Genomic DNA, 21,477 nt, shown 5'->3' with positions numbered 1-21,477 from the left:
TAGCTGTGAGTTTGGATGACGAATCAAGTTCTCAATCTAATGATGAGGAGCCCGAGGAGAAAGAGGAGTTCATGGATTCAGAAGAATCGTACTCAGAGTCTGTCTATGAGTCCGTTGAAACGACTGTTACGCATACTTGTGCAGGAAGACCAGTACGCGTTCCGGATCGGTTTCGCGATTACGTTATGAACTTTCTTAGGTCGTAGTTCTATATATCAGATTAATGCGTGAAGTGTTCCAATAATTATAAACTGGTGAATTGAACTTGGCTCAATATAAGTGATTACATATGCAAATGAAAATCGTATGCTTAAAAAGGGAAGATGTTGTATATGTGGTATAATGGTGCGTTCCGCATAATCTGTGTGGGCTTTTTGTATTGACCCACATCCGGGTCTTGATGTGAGTTTTCATTACAGTTCTCAACATGGTCGACATCGTTGTGTTATTTTAATATTATAATACAACTGGTGTATGTAAATATGATGAAGGTACCAGGATTTGCTATTGACTACATATTGTGGTGATTCTGATATTTTGCAGCCTGTAAGAACACCATTAAGAAAACCATACTCTGCAATGAGTGATATCATGATTGTTCTACATTTTTACCGCTCGTACACATCACATCACCACTTTAAGCATATGAAAATGACTGAGGTAATTTTAGTTTGTTTACCTATATATTGGATTTAGAAGTGGCTGAATTTCATCTGAAAAGATCAGTTGTTACTACAAATGTACCAGATATCATGATTGTTCAGACAGTAATTTGTACATGTACACTTGTATATGGCAAGCCAAAGTGGAAAAAAGTCACTATTTATGGATATCCATAAATGAATTATGGATATCCATAATTCATTTATGGATATCCATAAATAATTCTTAATATCCATAATTAATTCTAATATCCATAATTCGATTTATGGATATCCATAAATACTTATTTATGGATATCCATAAATCAACTTTAATTATGGATATCCATAAATCATTTATGGATATCCAAAATTCATTTATGGATATTAAGATACGAATTATGGATATTTACAGGCGATGATTATGCAAGACTTAATTATGACAAATTAGGCAACTTCACAGATTGGTTGAGACTTATATGATGGATAAGGTTGTTATCTAGCAAGTAATTTGTATTTTGATAACTTAGTAGTAGATTTATTATACTGGCGATTTGAACATGAAATTTGGTTTAAACTCAAGATCGATAGGTCGAGAGTTTAAACCAAAGTTCATGTTCTAATCGCCTGTATAGCCACTCAAAACAACGTAATATATATATATATATTTAGAGACATTGTTTTGCATCGCTACAAGATAGTACGCTGTAGTGTACGCTAGGACCCCCGCTAGTGACGTGTCATTTGGCCAAGCCCATACTTGCGAGAGTACGATATTTTTGTTGACGAAGCGGTGTATTTGGATTGTTGTGAAATTTCTCTTACGGAAGATTTAACGACACATTGGGAATTACTCTACAATATGCATGGCGATATGTGCGTTCCGACAAAATCAGTGTTGACGTGTTTCTATACACCCAACCGTTATGTTTTTCGGCATAGCCGTCTAATTTTGTTTTGGCCTCGGATATGACGCGACAGGTGGCGTTACTGGTCAAGATGAAGTATGTGATTGGTCAATGTAGCGGTCAATGCAAAATGCAGATATACAGTTAAAAACGAAACAAAGTTAAAGGGACCTCACGGTAAACCAATATTTATTTTGTATTTTTCATCTTATTATTGGATATATCTTTTAAACAAGAGATCCCAGAGGGATCTTGGCGCCCACCATTGAATGATCTTCATAGGTTCCTTGTCAGATTGATCTTTTCTCTTTTTTCCCTTCCTCTTACTAATCTGTATAAATTGAGAAACATCCCTCCAGTGCTTTTTAAACAAGGGAAACTTATATATGAAATTTGAGATTTGGCGATAATGGTTGTCTGTCGACAATGTTTTCAGATTGGTCCAAAAATGCAATGCAACGGACCAAGGAGAACCTACATATGAAATTTGAGAAAGATCCCTTCAGTACTTCCTCAGAAATAGCAATAACAAACTTCAATTGTCAAAACCCAACATTTCTGCCTGTCGGCCATGTTGTTTTCCGATCGGTCCCAAAATGCAATATGCATAACAAGGCACTAAGGGAAACCTACATATGAAATTTGAGAAAGATCCCTTCAGTACGTTCTCAGAAATAGCCATAACAATCTTCAATTGACAAAATCCAAGATGGCTGCCTGTCGGCCATGTTGTTTTCCGATCGGTCCAAAAATGCAATATGCATAACTAGGCACCAAAGGAAACCTACATATAAAATTTGGGAAAGATCCCTTCAGTACTTCCTCAGAAATAGCGATAACAAACTTCAATTGTCAAAATCCAAGATGGCTGCCTGTCGGCCATGTTGTTTTCCGATCGGTCCCAAAATGCAATTTGCATAACTAGGCACCAAAGTAAACCTACATATGAAATTTGAGAAAGATCCCTTCAGTACTTCCTCAGAAATAGCGATAACAAACTCCAATTGTTAAAATCCAAGATGGCTGCCTGTCAGCCATGTTGTTTTCCGATCAGTCCCAAAATGCAATATGCATAACTAGGCACCAAGGGAAACCTACATATGAAATTTGAGAAAGATCCCTTCAATACTTTCTCAGAAATAGCGATAACAAACTTCAATTGTCAAAATTCAAGATGGCTGCCTGTCGGCCATGTTGTTTTCCGATCGGTCCAAAAATGTAATATGCATAACTAGGTACAAAGGGAAACCTACATATGAAATTTGAGAAAAATCCCTTCAGTACATTCTCAGAAATAGCGATAACAAACTTCAATTATCAAAATCAAAGATGGCTGCCTGTCGGCCATGCTGTTTTTCGATCGGTGCCAAAATGCAATATGCATAACTAAGCACCAAGGGAAACCTACATACTTTCTCAGAAATAGCGATAACAAGAATTGTTTACGGACGGAGGGACGGAGGGACGGACGAACGGACCACGGACCACGGACGCAGGGCGATTTGAATAGCCCACCATCTGATGATGGTGGGCTAAAAAATAACCTTCTGAACAATAACCATTCGAATTCGATGATGTAGGTACATAAAAACATCAATTATCAATTATTAAAAGGTTATCACAATGCGCTGATCAACAATCTGAATAAACACATGGAAACAAAAATGGCTTCCAATGTGAATCGACTGCAGTTGAAAACGATAACAGCTTCCGCAATGAAGAGAATAATAGGGAAATGGGTCAAACACAATCCTAGAATTAAAATTTGGAAGCAGTACAATAGACTGTAACAGTTCAAACATAAAAACAGCAGTAATACGGACGCCGCTCGTATTCTGCTTGATTGTTTGATAGTAGGTCATGACAATCTCGGTAATATTTACACAAACTCGGTAAGATTTCCACAATCTCAGTAATATTTACACAAACTCGGTAATATTAACACAAACTCTGTAATAGTTCCACAAACTCGGTAATATTTATACAGTCTGTACCAGTACTATATGAACAATGTTTACACTTATTCACATAAATATGTGTGCCTTTATATATACAGAACGTGCTATTTAACATTTAAACCACTGTATAATATCGTTATCCAACTAACGCAGATGGAATATAGATATCGCCTTGTAAACTATCGTGTGTTTGTGCTGCCACGATTTCAAGACAGTTACGTAATGATTTAAAAATAATTTCCGCGCTAAATTTAGAGGGGGATTCCCAACTAAATCGAGTGGTCAAGCTGGACATAGGGATTGACTGTGAACATTGGGAAAGCACAGAAACATAACTGGAAAGGAACAAAACGCGTACATTCAGTGAAAATTGCAACGTTTTTACCGTGATGTCCCTTTTAAATTGAATGCAAGCTGAATAAGTGGATGCATCTATTCAAATGACACATTTGCAGTCCTATCATCACCAAAAATGATTCAAACTGATATAATTTTGTTATCCGTGCTGAAACTGCGCATTTATTAATTACAATGTAGTTCGTTAACTTATTTCACCAGTAGTTTTACATTATAACCACCAGCATTAAAACTATGCCGTTTATCTTTTTTAAAGATATTTCTTGTTTGCTCTTGTTCCATTTCATTTTTTATTTTGTTTTACTAGACGCATCCACAGGGACAGAATGAACATTTCAATCAATGGATGACGGTAAGAACAATATTTATTATTTTGTTTAATTTATTCAACAAATACATTCAATTTGCTAATGTATGTTCTGTCCATGTGTCTGCATTATAATGCTTCAGTGACGACTCATTACGGTGAACTGAAATTTCTCTAAGATAGGCAGCAATTCACGTTCATTAGTGTGTAGACTATTGTTGTACATAGCAATGGTTAAATGTCTTCAAATCCTGTCTTTAAGAAGAAAATGAATAAAATGACTAGCGTCAGTAATAATGCGGTTTGAAAGCCATAAATCATTATTACATGAAGTGTGGGTTTAATAGCTTGAAACAAGAGGCCTAGAGAGACTGCATCGTTCACATGAACTTTTTCAGTAATCACGCCAAAATACTATCATTTGAATTATGTTACAATTATTATAAAAACAAAATGTATTTGTTCTTTTAAAATCACACCAAGCCTTTGCACAAATCTCATTTTGCCTTAGAGACCTTCTAACCTTTATACCCGATTTTCACAGCTAAAGCGAAACGGGAACACACCAATATCACTACCTGAGACGTAACAATAATCTTGCTTTATAGTTATACCGTATCGCCAATTGCATTATTTTACTGAATAAAAAATAACTTACCTGATGAAACGATCAGCTTGTTCCACCGTCTTTTGTTTATCAAACATATTGATTTTATACTGCACATATGAATTGTCTTTCCACAAACAACTGAATGACTGAATCAATCTTCGGTTATATTTGTTTAGATATGCGTTTATATTTTTCGCCAAGTCGTTGTGGAAATGGTTCTTGAACGTATCCCAAGCCTCCTTGTCACTTATGTGGAAAATGATTCTTACTTCATATTTTCCTTCGGTGTAAACTATTGTCTTTGATAACATAAGAGCTTCCTGTTTGCTTCAAATATTCCTGAAAATCACCAGGAATAATGCATAACCATAGCTTCTTCGCATGTTCTTCATTGAAATCTTTTAATCCTCTGTTACCGATGGTATATGGGCTTATCTCTACAAAAACATCTAAAAAAAATAAAATAAAATGAGATTAGGTTCATGATGATTTAGTCTTTAAGTCAATCATGTAGATATTCATGTTAATAGATCAAAGGTTTACTTTACTACTTTTAAACCTATGAACAACCAAAACATTAGAAGATAGTATTTACCAAATCCTGGTAACGATGCGGGTACATGGGGTCCAAGACCACTGGATGCCTCCGCCATGACTCTAGAAGTAGACTAAGGCTAACTCATACCACCTGAAAGATATGAATACGTATAAAAGCAACTACACTATAACATATTCTGAAAACTGAGCTGTCCGTATATTCCCAAAGTTAAATTAAATGTTTCGATAATACAAGACTTCGGAGATAAAGAACTCGGATGTGTTTCAGGGCACAATCGAAGCGGGAAAAATGGGCAGATGGTCAAACTAAAATCAGCTCTGCTTGTATTAAAACGCATCATCACAATGGCCATATACATTTCACCTGGTATTCACATCTTTAATAATTCTCCTTTAGTTTAAATTAATCGAAAACCTTTTCTGTGGTCCCCTTGAAAAAGGGTAACGGAAATCTTCGTAGGACCTCGTCTCAGGGACTTCATTTTTTGGATTCTAGGACTTTCAGTTAGTCATCAGTTTGTTTGTTTGTCTTTTTTACGTCCTATTAACAGCAAGGGTCATTTAAGGACGTGCCAGGTTTGCAGGTCGAGGAAAGCCGGAGAACCCGGAGAAAAACAACCCACCTACGGTCAGTACCAGACAACTGCCACACGCAGGTTTCGAACTCGCAACCCAGAGTTGGAGGGCTAGTGTTAAAGTGTACCCTGAACGAAAAACGATAATCAAATATGTTATTCTTTGTAACCACCAAAGAAGAATGTCGCAAACCGCATCAAAATCGGTTGGCCGAGTGCCGAGATATCGCACATCGAAGTACGCGATTTGCACCTGTCGGTCGACTGCTAATCAGCGTATCGTTCAGTCACTCTTCAGTCTATGACGTCACAGGTTGAACGGAGTGACTGTTATGGTAGCCAGTAGCATAGAGAACAGTGTGAACAGTAGCAGCACAAACATATCTGAATGCGATCCGGACATGAGATTTGATGTTCTGGATACTCTGGGTTTTTTTTTAGAAAAGACGAACACACGTACAGTAAAGTCATGCGTTATATTCTATACAAAACCCGCTTCTAGTCATGAAGGACACTTAATTTAGAAAGTAATACATTATAATCATCATGATCTACAATAGACGAAATCTCTCTCCCGTATGAATACCAGTGTTGAAGTCTACAACAAACTTCTACATATACAGATTGTATCCCTTATTTTACATGCCATGGTCTCAGGGATAAAGGACAATTAAATGCTTGAGAAAGATATAATTTATATACGATAGTTGTCAGTGAAATCATATAAAAGTGATTAGCAACAATTATAATATAATTGATACTTTCTGTACAGGTATAAAGCATAGGTACTTATTAAAACCATCATTTTAGCTCCGTTTTGTTATGATAAAAAACATACAATTTATTTCATTGTAACTAATCATAATTGATACTAAAACTTATAAACTCGCAATGATTTTCGTGTATGATTTTTTTTTCGAATTTTATTTATTTTTTGCTATTATTTTTTTAATTGTGTCATTATTATGAAGTGATCGAGATCCTTGTGGTTTCGCTTTCCATTCGTGTCGCAAGTCATATCTTCACTTAAAAAGGGACCTTTAAAAGATGTATAAACATGTTCGGAGAATTACGAATCCTCAAGTTTGAATGGGTTTGTATACCGCTAAACCACAAGCTCGTCACACCTGTCACTGCACCACAGGTGTCTGTGATTTCTGGTGTTCTAATCGGCACACGCCGATAATTGCTTGTGAGTTCACGCGTTTGGTTTCTGTGCACTTCAAAAAAGTTCCGAAAATTGAGCTTGAATTTTATTAAGAATTGCGTTTATACATATAGGGAATACATTTTCAAGTTGTTGAAATCAAACACATTTTTTGGGGAATTCAGTTACAAACGAAAAATTTCGTATCTCAAAGGTTTGTCTATAGAATAATCAACCTAAGTTACCTCATTAATATATATACCCATGATGTTGAAAATTTACTCTATGAATCTTGTCTGGGAGTTACTGATCTTTCATGGACACGTTTTATTAATTGCGGACAATTACCTAAACATCACACATAACGGTATCATTGCTGTTTTGGCTAATGAAAAATTCAAAATGGTTAGCATTTATTTCACATCTTAATTTTAAACTTGTATTACTAGAAGTATTATAACCGAAATCAATACTGGTACATTTGTATGTAACAAACCGGCCATGCCCTCATAATAAAGGCTATATGATGTAAGTCGTTATAAACGGCCCGTTATTCAAATGTCATACATGTTACAACGACCCGTTAAATATTCATTTTTTTTAAATAAAGAAAATAAATAAGATGATACACGTTGTATTTGGCCCGTTATAATAAAAAAAATAGTAAAATGTTACATGTTGTATATGGCTCGTTATGAGGGAAAATTAGTGAGATGCTACATGTTATATATGGCCCGTTTAAAAAGAAAAGTATATGTCCCTGGTTTCGGTAGCACTTGTTATTAACTAATTCACAAATATAACTCAGAGAGTTTACACATTTCCTATATGGCGGCTCCGATCGTGTTCAACCTGTGACGTCACAGGTCAGAGGTCACCAAAACGAGGTATTCGGCTTTGGGCTTTAGGTGTGTTTTCGAGAAAAATCGCAATTACTCGGTAATGGGTCGGCAAATTTTGATGCGGTTTTCTGCATTCTTGTTTATTAATCAATACCAATAACATATTTAAATATAATTTTTCGTTCAGGGTACACTTTAAGGTCAATTAAGAGAGGTCAATTTTTTTTCAATACACTAAATGGACTCTCTCAGTTCTAGTTTTTTTTTTGTCAGAAGAAATCGTTTTAGTTCATTGAAAGGTTTGACCTCTGTGCCCTGGAATTTAGGTGAGGGTAGTGTATGTTCATAAAGTTTGTGAATCTCCATCTGAAGTACCAACCTAATATCATTATTCTATGTCTTTGGGTTTTTTGAGAAGCTGTTTAAAGGGAAATTTTGACGCCGGACGCATTCTGTACCGCAAACCGACAGTCGAAGGACGCCGCTCCACGGCATAAGGTTACTTGGCACTTAAGTTCAGATGAGCAAGCAAAAACAAATGCGTTCATACCAGATTTAAAGCATATATAATCTAATCTGTCCTGATTTAAAATCGCCATATAATATTATATCATCATATAATTTCTAACATATAAGAACGTTTAAGTGATTGATTATTTTCTTGATGTGTTGTTGCTTCTTTGACAAGTTTGAAGAGCAAACTTAAAAATACATTCATTCATTATAAGAACCATAACATCTGATTCGCAGAATGTAGTGCAAAATGTAAAATGGTAAAGCGTGTGTCTCGTAACATTTTCTCTCAGTAAATCAGTTCATTTAGAATTTTCAATGCCACTTCCAACGCGAGATTGTAGCATCTGGGTCCGTTCTTGGAAACCTATGTTGGGCAGTTGCCAGGGACTGACCGTAGGCCGGTGGTTTTCCTCATCTTCAAACCTGGCCATCCTTAAATGACCGGGGCTGTTAATAGGACGTCAAACAAAATAAACCAAACTAAACCAAACCAAGTTCGTGGAATACCGATGTTAGGTTGATCAAAGGCAATTTAAATACCCGGATCATGACTTCTTACTCACAAAAGTTTATTGACATTTACAGGTTTATGTAGGATAGCAGGCGTTTTCAGTCTAGGAGCACTTCCATCTATTAAATTATATTCTTGTTTGAGGACGATGTGTATTAGATATGCTTACATATGCTTATTATTTATCCATGAGTGAGTCATTTGGTTTTCAGGCCCAGATTGTTGCTAAGAAATATAACGTTCCTCTTTGTCGCTGTTAACAGCCTTTCAATCAGTATGCTACTGGTGCAATACCATGGACCTGAGAAGCCTTTGATTATTGCGAGAGGGTCGTGTTAAGGGTGTGGAACATGTGCAAGTCCTTTATTTGAACTATTTTGCTATTTAGTATGTTTCATGTCCAAAATCATGACCTAAGGTATCTTTGTAAATGAAAATAAGTCGTTACTAGGGAAAAGTTGACCAAGGGAGGACGGAATTCGGACGCCGCGCTCTAGTAAAAGCTTTTTGCCCTAATTAATTAAATTAACAACATTGTAGTTAAACAAACTAAGTTCTTTGGGGTGAGGAAAGACTCCAGGGCCTATTTTTACATAATGATTTTGAATATCTCTTTATGCTCAACAATGCCACCAGTCTCGCCATTTTTACAATTTAAATTTAGCTGAATTGACACCTTTTGATGCCACCCCTCAGCACTCGGGGGTCAGCCTCGTGATTTGTACAACTTTCAATCCCTTACCCAAAGGGATCCTACCGGTGAAATTTGAGCGATATCTATTGCTTAGTTTCAGAGAAATCGTTTATATAATTTAGCTAAATTTGCCCCTTTTGGCCCCATCCGTCAGCCACCCGGAAGGTCAGCTCAACCATTTGTATATTTTGAATCTCCGTCCCATAACAATGCTACCAGTCAAATTCTGTTTAATGCCAATCAGCAATTATGAAGAAGAGATCATTTGTTGACGGACGGACGGACGACGGACGACGGACGCCACGGTATTGCATACAACCTAGGCCTAAGCTCGCATTGGTCCTTTGGACCAGGTGAGCTGAAAATGTTTTACTTATAGCCAGTTATAGGTAAGGATAAGTTCATGGTAGAAGATATAGGAAATCACCATTAAATCGATAAAGGATTATAAAAAAATATTTCCATGTAAGGTGTATGATGAGTTTGAGTTTGTGATATACAAAGTAAAATTATTTTCAGTTTCTAGTGACAAATTTAGAACAACAGATGTATTACGTACTAGTCTTAGTGAACCCAGACACCGGTTAAAAAGAAATCTGAACAATTAGATTTTTTATGCTTATGTGGAATCTACTGTACAAATCTGCTGTATTACCATTTCGTAAACTGATCTGAAATACTTCTGTGAAAATTAAACTGTCAAAATTGGTGACTCCGCCTATTTCAGGAAGTATCAAGAACCATACTGGATCATGTCTACCTGCATTAAATTAAGGTTTACCAACTCTCAATGATCTAAGACACTAAAACTTTATATCTGGGAGACCAGAACCGTTCATTCACATCCAGATACAGCATGTAGTATGCAAAAAGTATTTCAAATAATAAGCCAAGCGAAGAGCGACAATGGGCCATGCGGAAAGCGACAATGTGTCAAGTGACAAAATGAACGCAACCAGGCCTGTAAAATTACACGGCAGTGCGACACCAAACTTCTGTCATCCGATCACATTGGCTGGGTCCATAGATATTTGATGCAGTATGAGATATCATAAAAATATATAGCACATCTATGATATATTCTATAAGCTAATTCAATACATCTTAATTGTTTCAACATTATTTCAGAAATCCAAAACTTAAGATCAAATATCCTATGAAAGATATCATAAATAAGTTCTCATGCATAACTATGTCGGTATCATATAATTAGAAATAGGATGTTGTTTCTCAAATAAATATAGTCAATTTCGTTTCTTTCTACTTTGTATATTATAAAATATCTTATATGGATATCACGCTATTGAAATGTTGTCTTGAAATGAGTTGTGTACAAAGGGCCTGTTTCCAAAATGGCCCCTTCTCTGATTCAAATTTCCTGTTGGTGGTGCATTGCCCATGCCGTTGTGGTCACAAATCCATAAAGTATAAAGATTTAGGTCACTTGGTTTGTTTTTATGGCTCCTCAAAGTTGTACCTTTCAGAAGCTGTCTAAGTGTTGATAAAATGTGCATGTTATGTAAAATATTAATGAAAATCTAATCAAATGATGGTCACCGTAAAGAATACATTCATGGCATGATTGTGACAAAAAATCATGTTTCCATTGCGCCATTTGGCTGTTTTATGGAAGAAACAATCTCAAAAATGCCATTTTCGATGATAACATTTTAGACACAAAAACTGTGTTTTTAGAGAATACACCCTTTTATGGGCGTTGGATGCAAACCAATTTTTATGCTATTAAACAGTACGTAATATGCTATTGATGAGAGGAAAAATCATCAACATGTAAGTGGTGGAACATTTTCAAATCTTGGGTTGAATTAGCCTATGGTTGAATTGCCGATTTTCGACTTTCTTTAGATAATTAACAAAAACACGAGAGTATTTGCTCGGTATGTTGAGAATATGTACACAGATATGAAAAAAAAAGTGAGAGAAACACTTTTTCATAAAAAAAAAGATGGCTACTTCACAAGTCCCCGTGGTTGAAGACATTGGCTGACAAATAGACAGAACAACAAACAAAACCTGTTCCTTATGATTTTGGTTGGTTTTCGCATTTACGGGAGTGTTCATAGCTAAGGGCGATTGTATAATACCTATATTTATAAGTTTGGTTAGTCACATGGTAAAGGGGATCTTTCATATCGAGTCCCAAACATACTTTCGACATATGCACTCCGTTGCCGCATGGAAAACTATTTCAAGTTTTGTCGGAATTTCTTCACCTGTGGTTGTAATGGTCGAGGGTTTTCCAGCGCCCTGTAATACCCAAGGTAGTACAAGATACTGGAGATGTGCGCACACATTCCCATCGTTCTCTCTCCAACTGGGCACTGGCAGTAGTAGTCCTTTATTGGGGCCTCATCATCTGTTGAAAAGGTGAACCGTATCCAAACGTTATATTTCGTTTGGCTTTTGTGTCGAGAATGTATTTGACATCGGAGAAGGTCTGGGTAGTGCTGGTAAAGCCACACCTCATAGTCTCCGTCATAACTTAAATGTTCGGCGATGTAACCAGGAGCCAGAGATATCTGATACGTTCCACACGTAATGGTTCTCAAGTAATCGAGATCGAGACGGGGAAACAGTACGGAAGATACATCCATTTTGACAAACTCGGACCTTGCCCGTCTAGATAGATCCGGATCTGTCTAGACTCTCTGAGCTAAACCATTCGGTGTTGTCAAACGGTCCTTCATACGTTCAGCCATTAGCCTATCTTTGGCATCTCTCTCTGGAGATCTCTGGTAGATCGGTCCTCTAATACCATTCAGACAGGCTGTGCCGGTTTGAAGCAAAGCCTCGATGACATCGATAAAGCTGTTAGACACCAATTGCGTTCGGAAGAACGTCCAGTGTTTCAGACGACCATGATAGGATTCCACAATCCACCTCGATTTGGTGATAGTTCTGTCAAGATTTGCTTGGACGTCAGAATGTTGACTTTGACCGGGTTTCAGGTATGACGGCATGCTAGCATTGAGGCCAGAGGCTTCGAGAACTGGTAGGACATCTCTAAAACCTCGGTCAACGACAAAATTGTCATCTGGTTGTAGCCAAGTAACTAGCGTTTCCATGACTTTTTTGTAATTGTAGCATCATTTTCGCTGCCAGTGAATGGTCCTACTGTGTCCAGAATGTAGCCATCTGGTAAGGCGGCGATACTCATGAATTTGAGATAGTTTCTCTTCTACTGGCCACAGTAGGACATTCTCTGGAGCTTGTGGTTGGAGCTTTTCTGGATATAAATATAGGTGCCATCTAATATGGCAGTGGCTTTATCTCCAAAAAATGCTTCTGAAAAGACAGTATTGTGCCCGAGTTACTGTTCTCTTGTCAAGTGATCCGGACCTAGAAATTGTTGGACTATCGATGTGTCTAATGCCTGTACTATGGAGTGGAATGTTTTGGACACACTTGACTTGGAAATTCCAAAATGAGAAGAACATTGACTCCAGGAAATGTCGGTTTTCAGTTTTACCCAGAACAGTAATAGAGCATCGTGTGTAGTCTTGGTATATATACCAGATGAAAGATATGGGGAACAGTGCGAGTGGATTTCGAGGAACTGATCTTTGGACCAACCTGTCCAGGCCATGCATGCCGAGTCATCAAGAGAAGAAAAGCTTATTGCAAACGCAGACTGGTTCTGTGAAAGGAAGTGCGACACCTCTAGGAGGTCATTAATGATTTCAGACGATTTTGATGGTAACTGAGATTCCAAGGAACCTCTACCATCAAGGACAACCTCTGTAGACGGATCTAAGTCGTTACCAATAAGGTGAATGGAGCAGACGCGGGATGAGGTGGGACACCACAGTTTGTATGAATAGATCAGGTGATGTCTTGCACGTTTTGGTAAGACTGATGATTTTGTTCCATTTATTGCAAAGGTAACAAGACAGAGACAGCATTTTTTGTGTGAAGATCATCCATTCAAAAGATCATGAAGGGTCAGCAACGGCAGGATATGGGACGGGAAGTCGTCTTCTTCCTCTATTTCCTGGTTCTGCTCGGGTTCAGGTTCAGGCTGATTTTTGTTCCGAAGATACTTCATGTAGCACTTCTGGCAAATAAGTGCTTGTTCCTTTGCTGACATCAATCCTTGTTGCACCAGCGTATCTAGGAGCCATTTATATTGTGGACTATTTACATTGCGTGCACTTCTGTTCTTATTGCCACTACGTTTCTTGAAGTATAGTTAACAGCCTTCTCCAACACATTTACCCTCCATCTTCAAACAATAACGACTGGTTTATGAAGCGTCGATAAAGTAACAAAATAGCAAGCCACCGATGATTGCTGTAAACAGCTAATACTTAGTAGTTTGGTACAATTATGCGAAAATATGTGATAAATAACGAACAACTAATTACACAAAATAACAAGACAATATAATAAATCACATTCAATACCTCCAAGAAGCGCAGAATTGATAAAAGAGGACAACTTGAGATAGAACAGTATTCATGTATCAGGGTGTCCTCAGTGTAAATCTTTATATCGATACTGTTTATTTAGTCGTTAGATATCATAAAACTGTCATGAAAATATCCGCTCTGATATTCAATATAAAATTTTGTATATAATAAGCTATATAATAGGGTTTCAGACAAGGTTGTTACTCATTTCCCATTTTCTTTCAATTTACAACCACATTCAGGCGGCGATATGAGAACGTTCCACCACATGGAATTAGCGGATTTTTTGGTACACATATGAAACAAGCAAAGCTCTATCCGATTTTGTGATGGAAATTTGCATCCAAAACTATATAACGGGAGAAAATTGCAATTTTATGACATTTTTCTTCATAATTGTGTCTCTGCAAGTGCATTTTCATCCGAAAAAAATTTTGTTTTATGTTTTATGAATAAACACGATGTTTTGGAAATATTTATCAAAAGAAATTTATACTATGTTGCGAATTACAATTTCGAGATAACCTTCTTTTATTTACGACCTTATGTCTTTGATGCTCAAAATGACAACTTTATAAAAATACATTTTCACTGACATTATGAAATCTGGGTGTCGGAAAGGTGTAAAATTATTCTTCGGAAAAGAAAAAAACTGTAGTTGAGCTAGATAAGAAATTGTACGGGGGCAGGCTCCTATGGAGAATTAACATTACTGAAAACAGGCCCTTTTAAAAAAAGTGGACTTTTAAACGAGTATCACATTTTTTGTAGAAACAACGACATCAGAACAAACACAGCCGCCATCAACATTTCACGTATTATATGTACACAAATGAATTATGATAATGTTTTTGCACTATATTTGATGAAATGTCATTGGTAATATCGATTCCACATAATTTATCACTCCAAAATGTGAACAATACAATGTGTACTAAGTCTTTCTGAAATCGTCTTGATATCACCTATTATAATTCCTCATATGCATCGCGACTTGCGGATTTAGCAAAACATACTAGAAAATGTAATCATTCTCACAAATCTTCCTTTCTGTTCCACTCACTGAGCAAGCCAAAATGGGTATTATGGAGCAACTTACCAACCATGTTTACAGTTGAACTTCTCCCTTGGTTATACACACGTTACGTAGAGCGTGATCATGATATAATGTGTGACCCCGGATTGTTAGGGTGTTGTTGCTTGTAATCTCTAACCAGTAACACGTGAATACTCAAATTTACTCCCATTTTTGATGCATGTTATAATGAGTGTCACGCTGTTTATAACAGTATGTCCTACATGTAGATCAGAAATATCTCTGTGATTTCTTGCTATATCGATAGCTTAGTCCTGTCCGGGACATGTATAACTTATACGTCCCTCGTTCAGCTGTATATTATTTGTTAAGAGCAAAAGTTAACCCCTGAGGTCAAGTTCAATTTCATGGATGTTGCGGTTATCTTTAGATGCTGCCCGGGCTATCCATGTGCAGCCAATGTAATAAATTTCATAGCTTTCAAGACACCTAGCTTTGTGACCACAGTGGATTACCGATAACGATAGTTAATTAATTTTGGATTAAGAACAGCGTAACTTTACTTCATGCCTATTTTCATTTTGTAATCGTTATGGGTTCCTTTGTGTTGTAAATGGTATATTGCGTAAACTTTATTTTCAAGTCAGTTCCGTTTTAAGCCTCTGAGCTAGGCACACGTCTATGCTTATCTTCAAGTCTAATACAAAATCGTACCAGAAGATTGGAGTTTATTATTTGTGTAATGTATCCGGGACAGTGAGGGTAACATTATTAATGTGAATAACGATGACGTCGACCTACTTTTTACTTCCTTTTGCATGGAAAACGTTTTCAGAAAATCATTCCGCTTAATACACTTGCATTTACAATCTAGGCGTAGAAGCCTTTGAATACTAAGATTACATTGATTAATGTGTAAAGAGTAGTTTATACCTTCCTATATATGTATTGTATACAGATACATTTGTATTTGGAATTAAAATGTACCCTTTTAGTTATACAATTTGATAGGCCCCAAGTAGATAACTGACCTAGGTTGATGCTCCTCGAAAATGTTTGGGAAACATGACCATAATGGCCACTTTTCCCGTAACCCTGACCTTGACAACCGAAGCACATCGTATTTGGTAAACATGGGATGCTATATTACCAATTGACCAAGTTGTTTGTTTAGACCCAAGTACAGCTGAAATCATTTGTTTCTGAGAAATGTTTAGTTTCACTTTGTCATGATTTACAGAAATCTTGATATCGGACGTCAACACACACAACACCGATTGGAATTTAAAGGTATGCAGCGCAAGTATAACACAGACTATAGAACACCTGAGGTGTCACATATGGTTTGGAAATACTATAGACTGATATTTTCATTTGATTTCAACATTAAATGATTTGAATATATAATTATATTTTTATGTGCCGATAAAACCAAATCATATAGCGACAGCAGCCTATAATATAATGGTGTAACCCAATCAAATAACGATTACATTTAATTATATCCAGATGAATTTTTTAAAAAGTACAATGATGAAAGCATAGAGTATCATGGTAGATGTTACAGTGGGAACCAAATCATTAATGATCAATTGAAAAAACAAACATTGTCGATATCAAGTTTCATATTGATAAAGTCAATTAATATATTGATTATTACGTATAATATAACGTATGTATCATATGCATAATGAGAAAATTAAATAATTCCTCTTTATAATTAAAACAAATGATATATAGTGATTAACTCAAATGATATGCACTCTGAAAATATTAACCAATATATTATCTTTATGCGATATGTGCCAGCTATGGTGTTCCATAACCGACCAATATAGACTACCATTGTTTGGGCTTAGTCTGTATTGTGCGCATTGAGCACAATAGTGAAATTGTCTCTCGTGATTCTGTATGTCTTGCGATTTTGATTGTATAAATCCTATCACACTGATCAGCCACGTTCCCACCACGCCCTGCAAAAATGTGGTGTGCGATTTGATAGACGATAGGGCCATATGTCTGTCACATTCAACACCTTAACTGTTTGCTTGATTATTTATTGCATCTGATTTAAGAGTTTCAGCTTATAGGTAAGTTTCCCGGCGGCCATCATGATCTTATCTGGAAATAGTATACTTCATTGTCACTACAATGCTGCTAAAACATTTCATTGAACTTGATACTGTACAGGTATGCTGCCTTTGTTCATATTTCGGTATTACCTTTTTAATGTGATGCATTTTATTTTACATTACTAAAGGACAATATATTATCCTCTAATATGTGTAAATGCGTATGTAGGGACAACAGGCTATCAACCTTAACCAACCAATATTTTATCATATATTTAACAGGCCGCGGATACTTGTTAAAATGCTCTGCCGGATTTGTTCCACCGATAAGGTGTCAACAGAGTTCCCATCACGTGATCTTACAGACAACTGTGATCACCCAACGTTAATATGTATGCAGGTAAAGTTTCGGTTTAGAATTTGCTTGGATATGGATTTAATAAAACTATTCCAGGTATTTTGTCATTGGCGAGACTACATGCATGAAAAGAAAGAAAAAAAATGACGCTGTTTCCTATCATATTCATAATCCCATTTTTCACGAGAATTTGTCCTTAATGTACTGTATTAGACTATGTATTCCTTTGAGAAGTGTCGCCAATCTAATTTTGATAAGTGGTTACACTGACCTAATTTCGACCTCAGAAACTAGTTATTTTCGAATATCATGACAATATATGGAATCAAGATGTATAATTCTAAGGGTAACCTTTCAGCTTGGCCTGATCTGCAGTTAATTCATTTGATTATCTATCTCATTTGGTCAACTCGTTTACATGATGCTGATGTATGTATACTGGTAGCACTGATGTATCCGGTCACACATTTATCAAAAAGCTATTTGAACATATCGTTTTCATATCGCAATTTTCAATCAGTGTAGTTAGTGTTTCTATTCAGGATAAACACTTTTAAATTATTAATACAAACTTGATCAACCTCACCTCGAACAAATACATATATATTTGAAAATCATATCAGAATTGATTTATCAGTGTACATAGCTATGTATTTGTACGTGCAAGAATACACGTTATGTAAAATTAAGATTCTTTTGCAGTGTGTGATACGACACGTGACAAAAGAGAAGATCTGTCCCTATCCGGGTTGCCAGGAATCGGTCAATCCAGATAGCCAGATTGTAAAACTGATGAAGGCCACTCTAGACGCCATGTTCACCGTGTACGAAAGTACGTACACGCCGTCAGTGGAGACCAAGGGATCAGATCGTATCCACGTAACTGTCCTTACTGGGGAATCCGTGTCCTTTCCCTACTACTCCACCATGACGGTCCTACAGCTGAAAGAAAACATTAAAACTCGATTCAAGCACGAAGTAAATAAGCAGAAATTGAATTACAACAACACCGAATTAACAGTATGTTCTTATATTTTTTTTTTCTTAACTCTCACTTAAGCTACAACTTTAGTTGCTATATGTCTTATAGTATTTATAGCAAATGAGAGTACTGCAACGTACATAGGTTCGTTACAACATAATTGAAGCACAATTTGGTCACACGTACATATATGTATGTGTGCATGGCCATTTTGAAACATTTCTTCGGGATTGTCAGTTTATCGATGTAGTTTCCAGTAAACCAACCAATCAAAAAAAAAGTTGTAAGGAAGGAAGTAGCATCATAGAAACGTTCCACATGTCCGCGTATGACATGAAAGTCCTTTTTACATGTGTTTTTTTTTGTTGTGTTTACAGAACAGATTAAGCAACGGACAAGTTGCTTCTCTGGCGGACTTCAACGTACCTCCTAACGCCACTGTCTACCTGATGGTGCTTCTCTATGCTATCCCTGAGGCTTTCGACCACGTGGTGTTTGATCTGCACTGGGGTTACCCACTGTCTGGTGTGGATTACTTGGACGCGTCATGTTTGGTGTACAATAGACAAACGAACACTGCAGTGTGCGATTACCGTCGTCGTATGCCCATGAATGGTCTTCATCACTCTGGCGACATAATGGATAATATAAATAGGGTCGGACATCATACCATCCATGTACATTTGAAACAATTGACTGGTAATGTCACTAAATTGTATTTCACGTTGAGCGCCTGGAGCTCCCCCGACATTGCAAGATATCCAAATCCTAGTTTGAAATTTTACCAGGCCGACAACCCTACAGTTGATCTTTGTAAAACCACTTTTACACATGCACGTGCTTCCCAGGCTGTTGTCATGTGTTCGTTGTCACGTGATACCAACGGAATGTGGCAAATATATGAGTCTGGTAAATTGTCATCTGGCAATGCAAATAATTACGCACCGCTTAACTCGACGATTGTAAGCTTGATCAAAAGTGGATATTAATGTTTAGCAAACGATCAAAGAAGCTTTTAAAAAAGTTACGTAAAAATCAGAAAACTTCAAACTACTTCTGTCAAAATGTGTGGTTTCAACTCCGTCAGTGAATAACTTTAAGGACAGCTAAATAAGAACTGGCGTAACCACCCCCTGAAATTCGAACCCTCGTTCAGCTAACCTTAGATACATGGAACACCAAGAACAACAGTAATATTACAAGTACATGTAGTATGTGTTGATTTTAACGCAACTCGACTGAGTGTTTATGACACAAGTATTCCACAAACTGTGCATATGATACAATCTACTAGTGAATTACTTCTTAACCGATGTGTGGATTACAGTTGTTTTGTCTACCTTTTTCATTAACGTCATAAACTTATTTTTAGGACTAACATCATACTCTTAGTATATATCATGTGTTTTAGAACTTTCAAAGTGTAAGTTTGCAACAGGAAGGAAGTCGTGAAAGATAAGTTTCATTTATGGAAAAACGCCAGCATAAATCACAGTAGTCATCCAAGACTTAGAATGATGTCATCCAGTGGTTCAGTGATTCATTATTGCGAAAACTTGCTGCCTAATCTGTGATTTCTCACATTTGTAAAAGCATGATCAGTTATCTCCCTTGCATTGATTTTTTTTTTATTCTTCATGACTATTTGTATTCGAGAAATATTAAATATCATGGCTGATTTTATCTGTAATCATTAAACATGGAATGAACAATCATGATATCCTGTCTTTTTCACTTGTGTCCAGCAGCAATTTTTTTCTGTTTCATAGGTGCCGTTATCAATATTAAGAAATATATATTTTTACGTTTAATTCAATTCAAACCTTGTTTGAGACACTGCAGTGACGTGATAAGATAAGATTCAATACAAAGATTAAAGTTGTGCGCCGTTTATGCTGTCGTTTTTGTTTTATTTTTCTATCCCGATTTCTAAAAAGAAAAGTTTTGTTTTGGTTTGTTTTGATTGATATCAAGTATTACTTAACTCTCCAATAAGCTGCTGGTGACGATTATGTAGTCAGAGGAACACAGAATACCGATATAATAACGAAACCATTATTCAAACTCAACATCGATATATAATATGAACACAGAATTGCACGGAGACTATTGGAAAGTACAAAGAGAATAAGACCAGATGTTCCAGTAAAGTAAGTGTCTTCTGCTTCATCGAGGACACTGCTATACAAAACACTGTAAAATCCAGGTTACGTCAAATCCTAAAAATAACTAGAGTGGTGAAACAACCTACCTGTATGTCGGTGTGTCCTATTCCCGTTGTGTGACGTAGGTTTCCCACAATTAAGGGGCATCTAAACAGCAAATCAATTCAAAACTGATATTTTACAAGCCTATTAATTGCTTCTATGGTGTAATTTAACAGAAATACCTTAAACTTTAAGTATGTATCATGACAAACCATGGGACTTGCTGTTGACATGTATTCTGTTAAGCTATTTGTAAATTTCAACAAAACATACGAAAATGTATTTTTAGGGGGTGGAGGCGTAGTTAGCTCATTTATATTGTTAATATTGCACAAACTAGCCATGTCGTTTTGTTCACAAGTGTCTAAAGCACAAAATAGGAGCATTGGTTTGATCAGTTTTTACTTTGATATATATAATGTTTTTTATTTTTACCTTAAAATGCAAATGGCATTTCAAACATCAAATATGCTTTTATTAGACACTATAAAGGACAGGAAATCTGTTTTTAGAAAGAAAAAAAGTTCAACCGTTAACAATTTGACTTTAAAAAAAATCAGATGTCTTAAAAGTATGATATGGAAACATTTTTATCGTTTGAAATGCCTCCCTATAAGCCATATTTGTGTACTGTTATTCAAAGTCGTCATTTACATTTCAAGGTCAAAACAAAAAACGTGTTTTTATGTGTTTACGTACATAAAGTAAAATCGGCTTAACAAATGCTCCTACCCTATGCTATAGACACTTGTATACCAACTTCAGGTT

The 21,477-nt window shown here is 36.3% G+C and overlaps 1 protein-coding gene across 1 annotated transcript; it reads left to right on the top strand.

Annotated features, from left to right (window-relative positions):
- The first annotated feature begins 15,139 nt into the window (after nt 1–15,139).
- On the top strand, nt 15,140–20,392 carry LOC117323600. Its single transcript, XM_033878948.1, has 5 exons — nt 15,140–15,277; nt 16,331–16,380; nt 17,445–17,562; nt 18,223–18,540; nt 18,880–20,392. Exons 3-5 carry the CDS (start codon nt 17,464–17,466, stop codon nt 19,489–19,491), a joined length of 1,029 nt encoding a protein of 342 aa, XP_033734839.1. The 5' UTR covers nt 15,140–15,277; nt 16,331–16,380; nt 17,445–17,463; the 3' UTR covers nt 19,492–20,392.
- The last annotated feature ends 1,085 nt before the right edge of the window (nt 20,393–21,477 follow it).

Source organism: Pecten maximus, chromosome 1, assembly GCF_902652985.1.
Source record: "Pecten maximus chromosome 1, xPecMax1.1, whole genome shotgun sequence".
Taxonomy (NCBI): domain Eukaryota; kingdom Metazoa; phylum Mollusca; class Bivalvia; order Pectinida; family Pectinidae; genus Pecten; species Pecten maximus.
The sequence above is the reverse complement of the archived record's forward strand: the minus strand, read 5'-3'. Positions and strand labels throughout refer to the sequence as shown.

Bases quoted from the DNA above. Each gene is read 5' to 3' on its own strand.
- LOC117323600 (XM_033878948.1), top strand. From the start codon at position 17,464: ATGCTCTGCCGGATTTGTTCCACCGATAAGGTGTCAACAGAGTTCCCA. The intron at 17,563-18,222 runs GTAAAGTTTCGG...ATTCTTTTGCAG, and splicing joins CAACGTTAATATGTATGCAG to TGTGTGATACGACACGTGAC. The intron at 18,541-18,879 runs GTATGTTCTTAT...TTGTGTTTACAG, and splicing joins ACAACAACACCGAATTAACA to AACAGATTAAGCAACGGACA.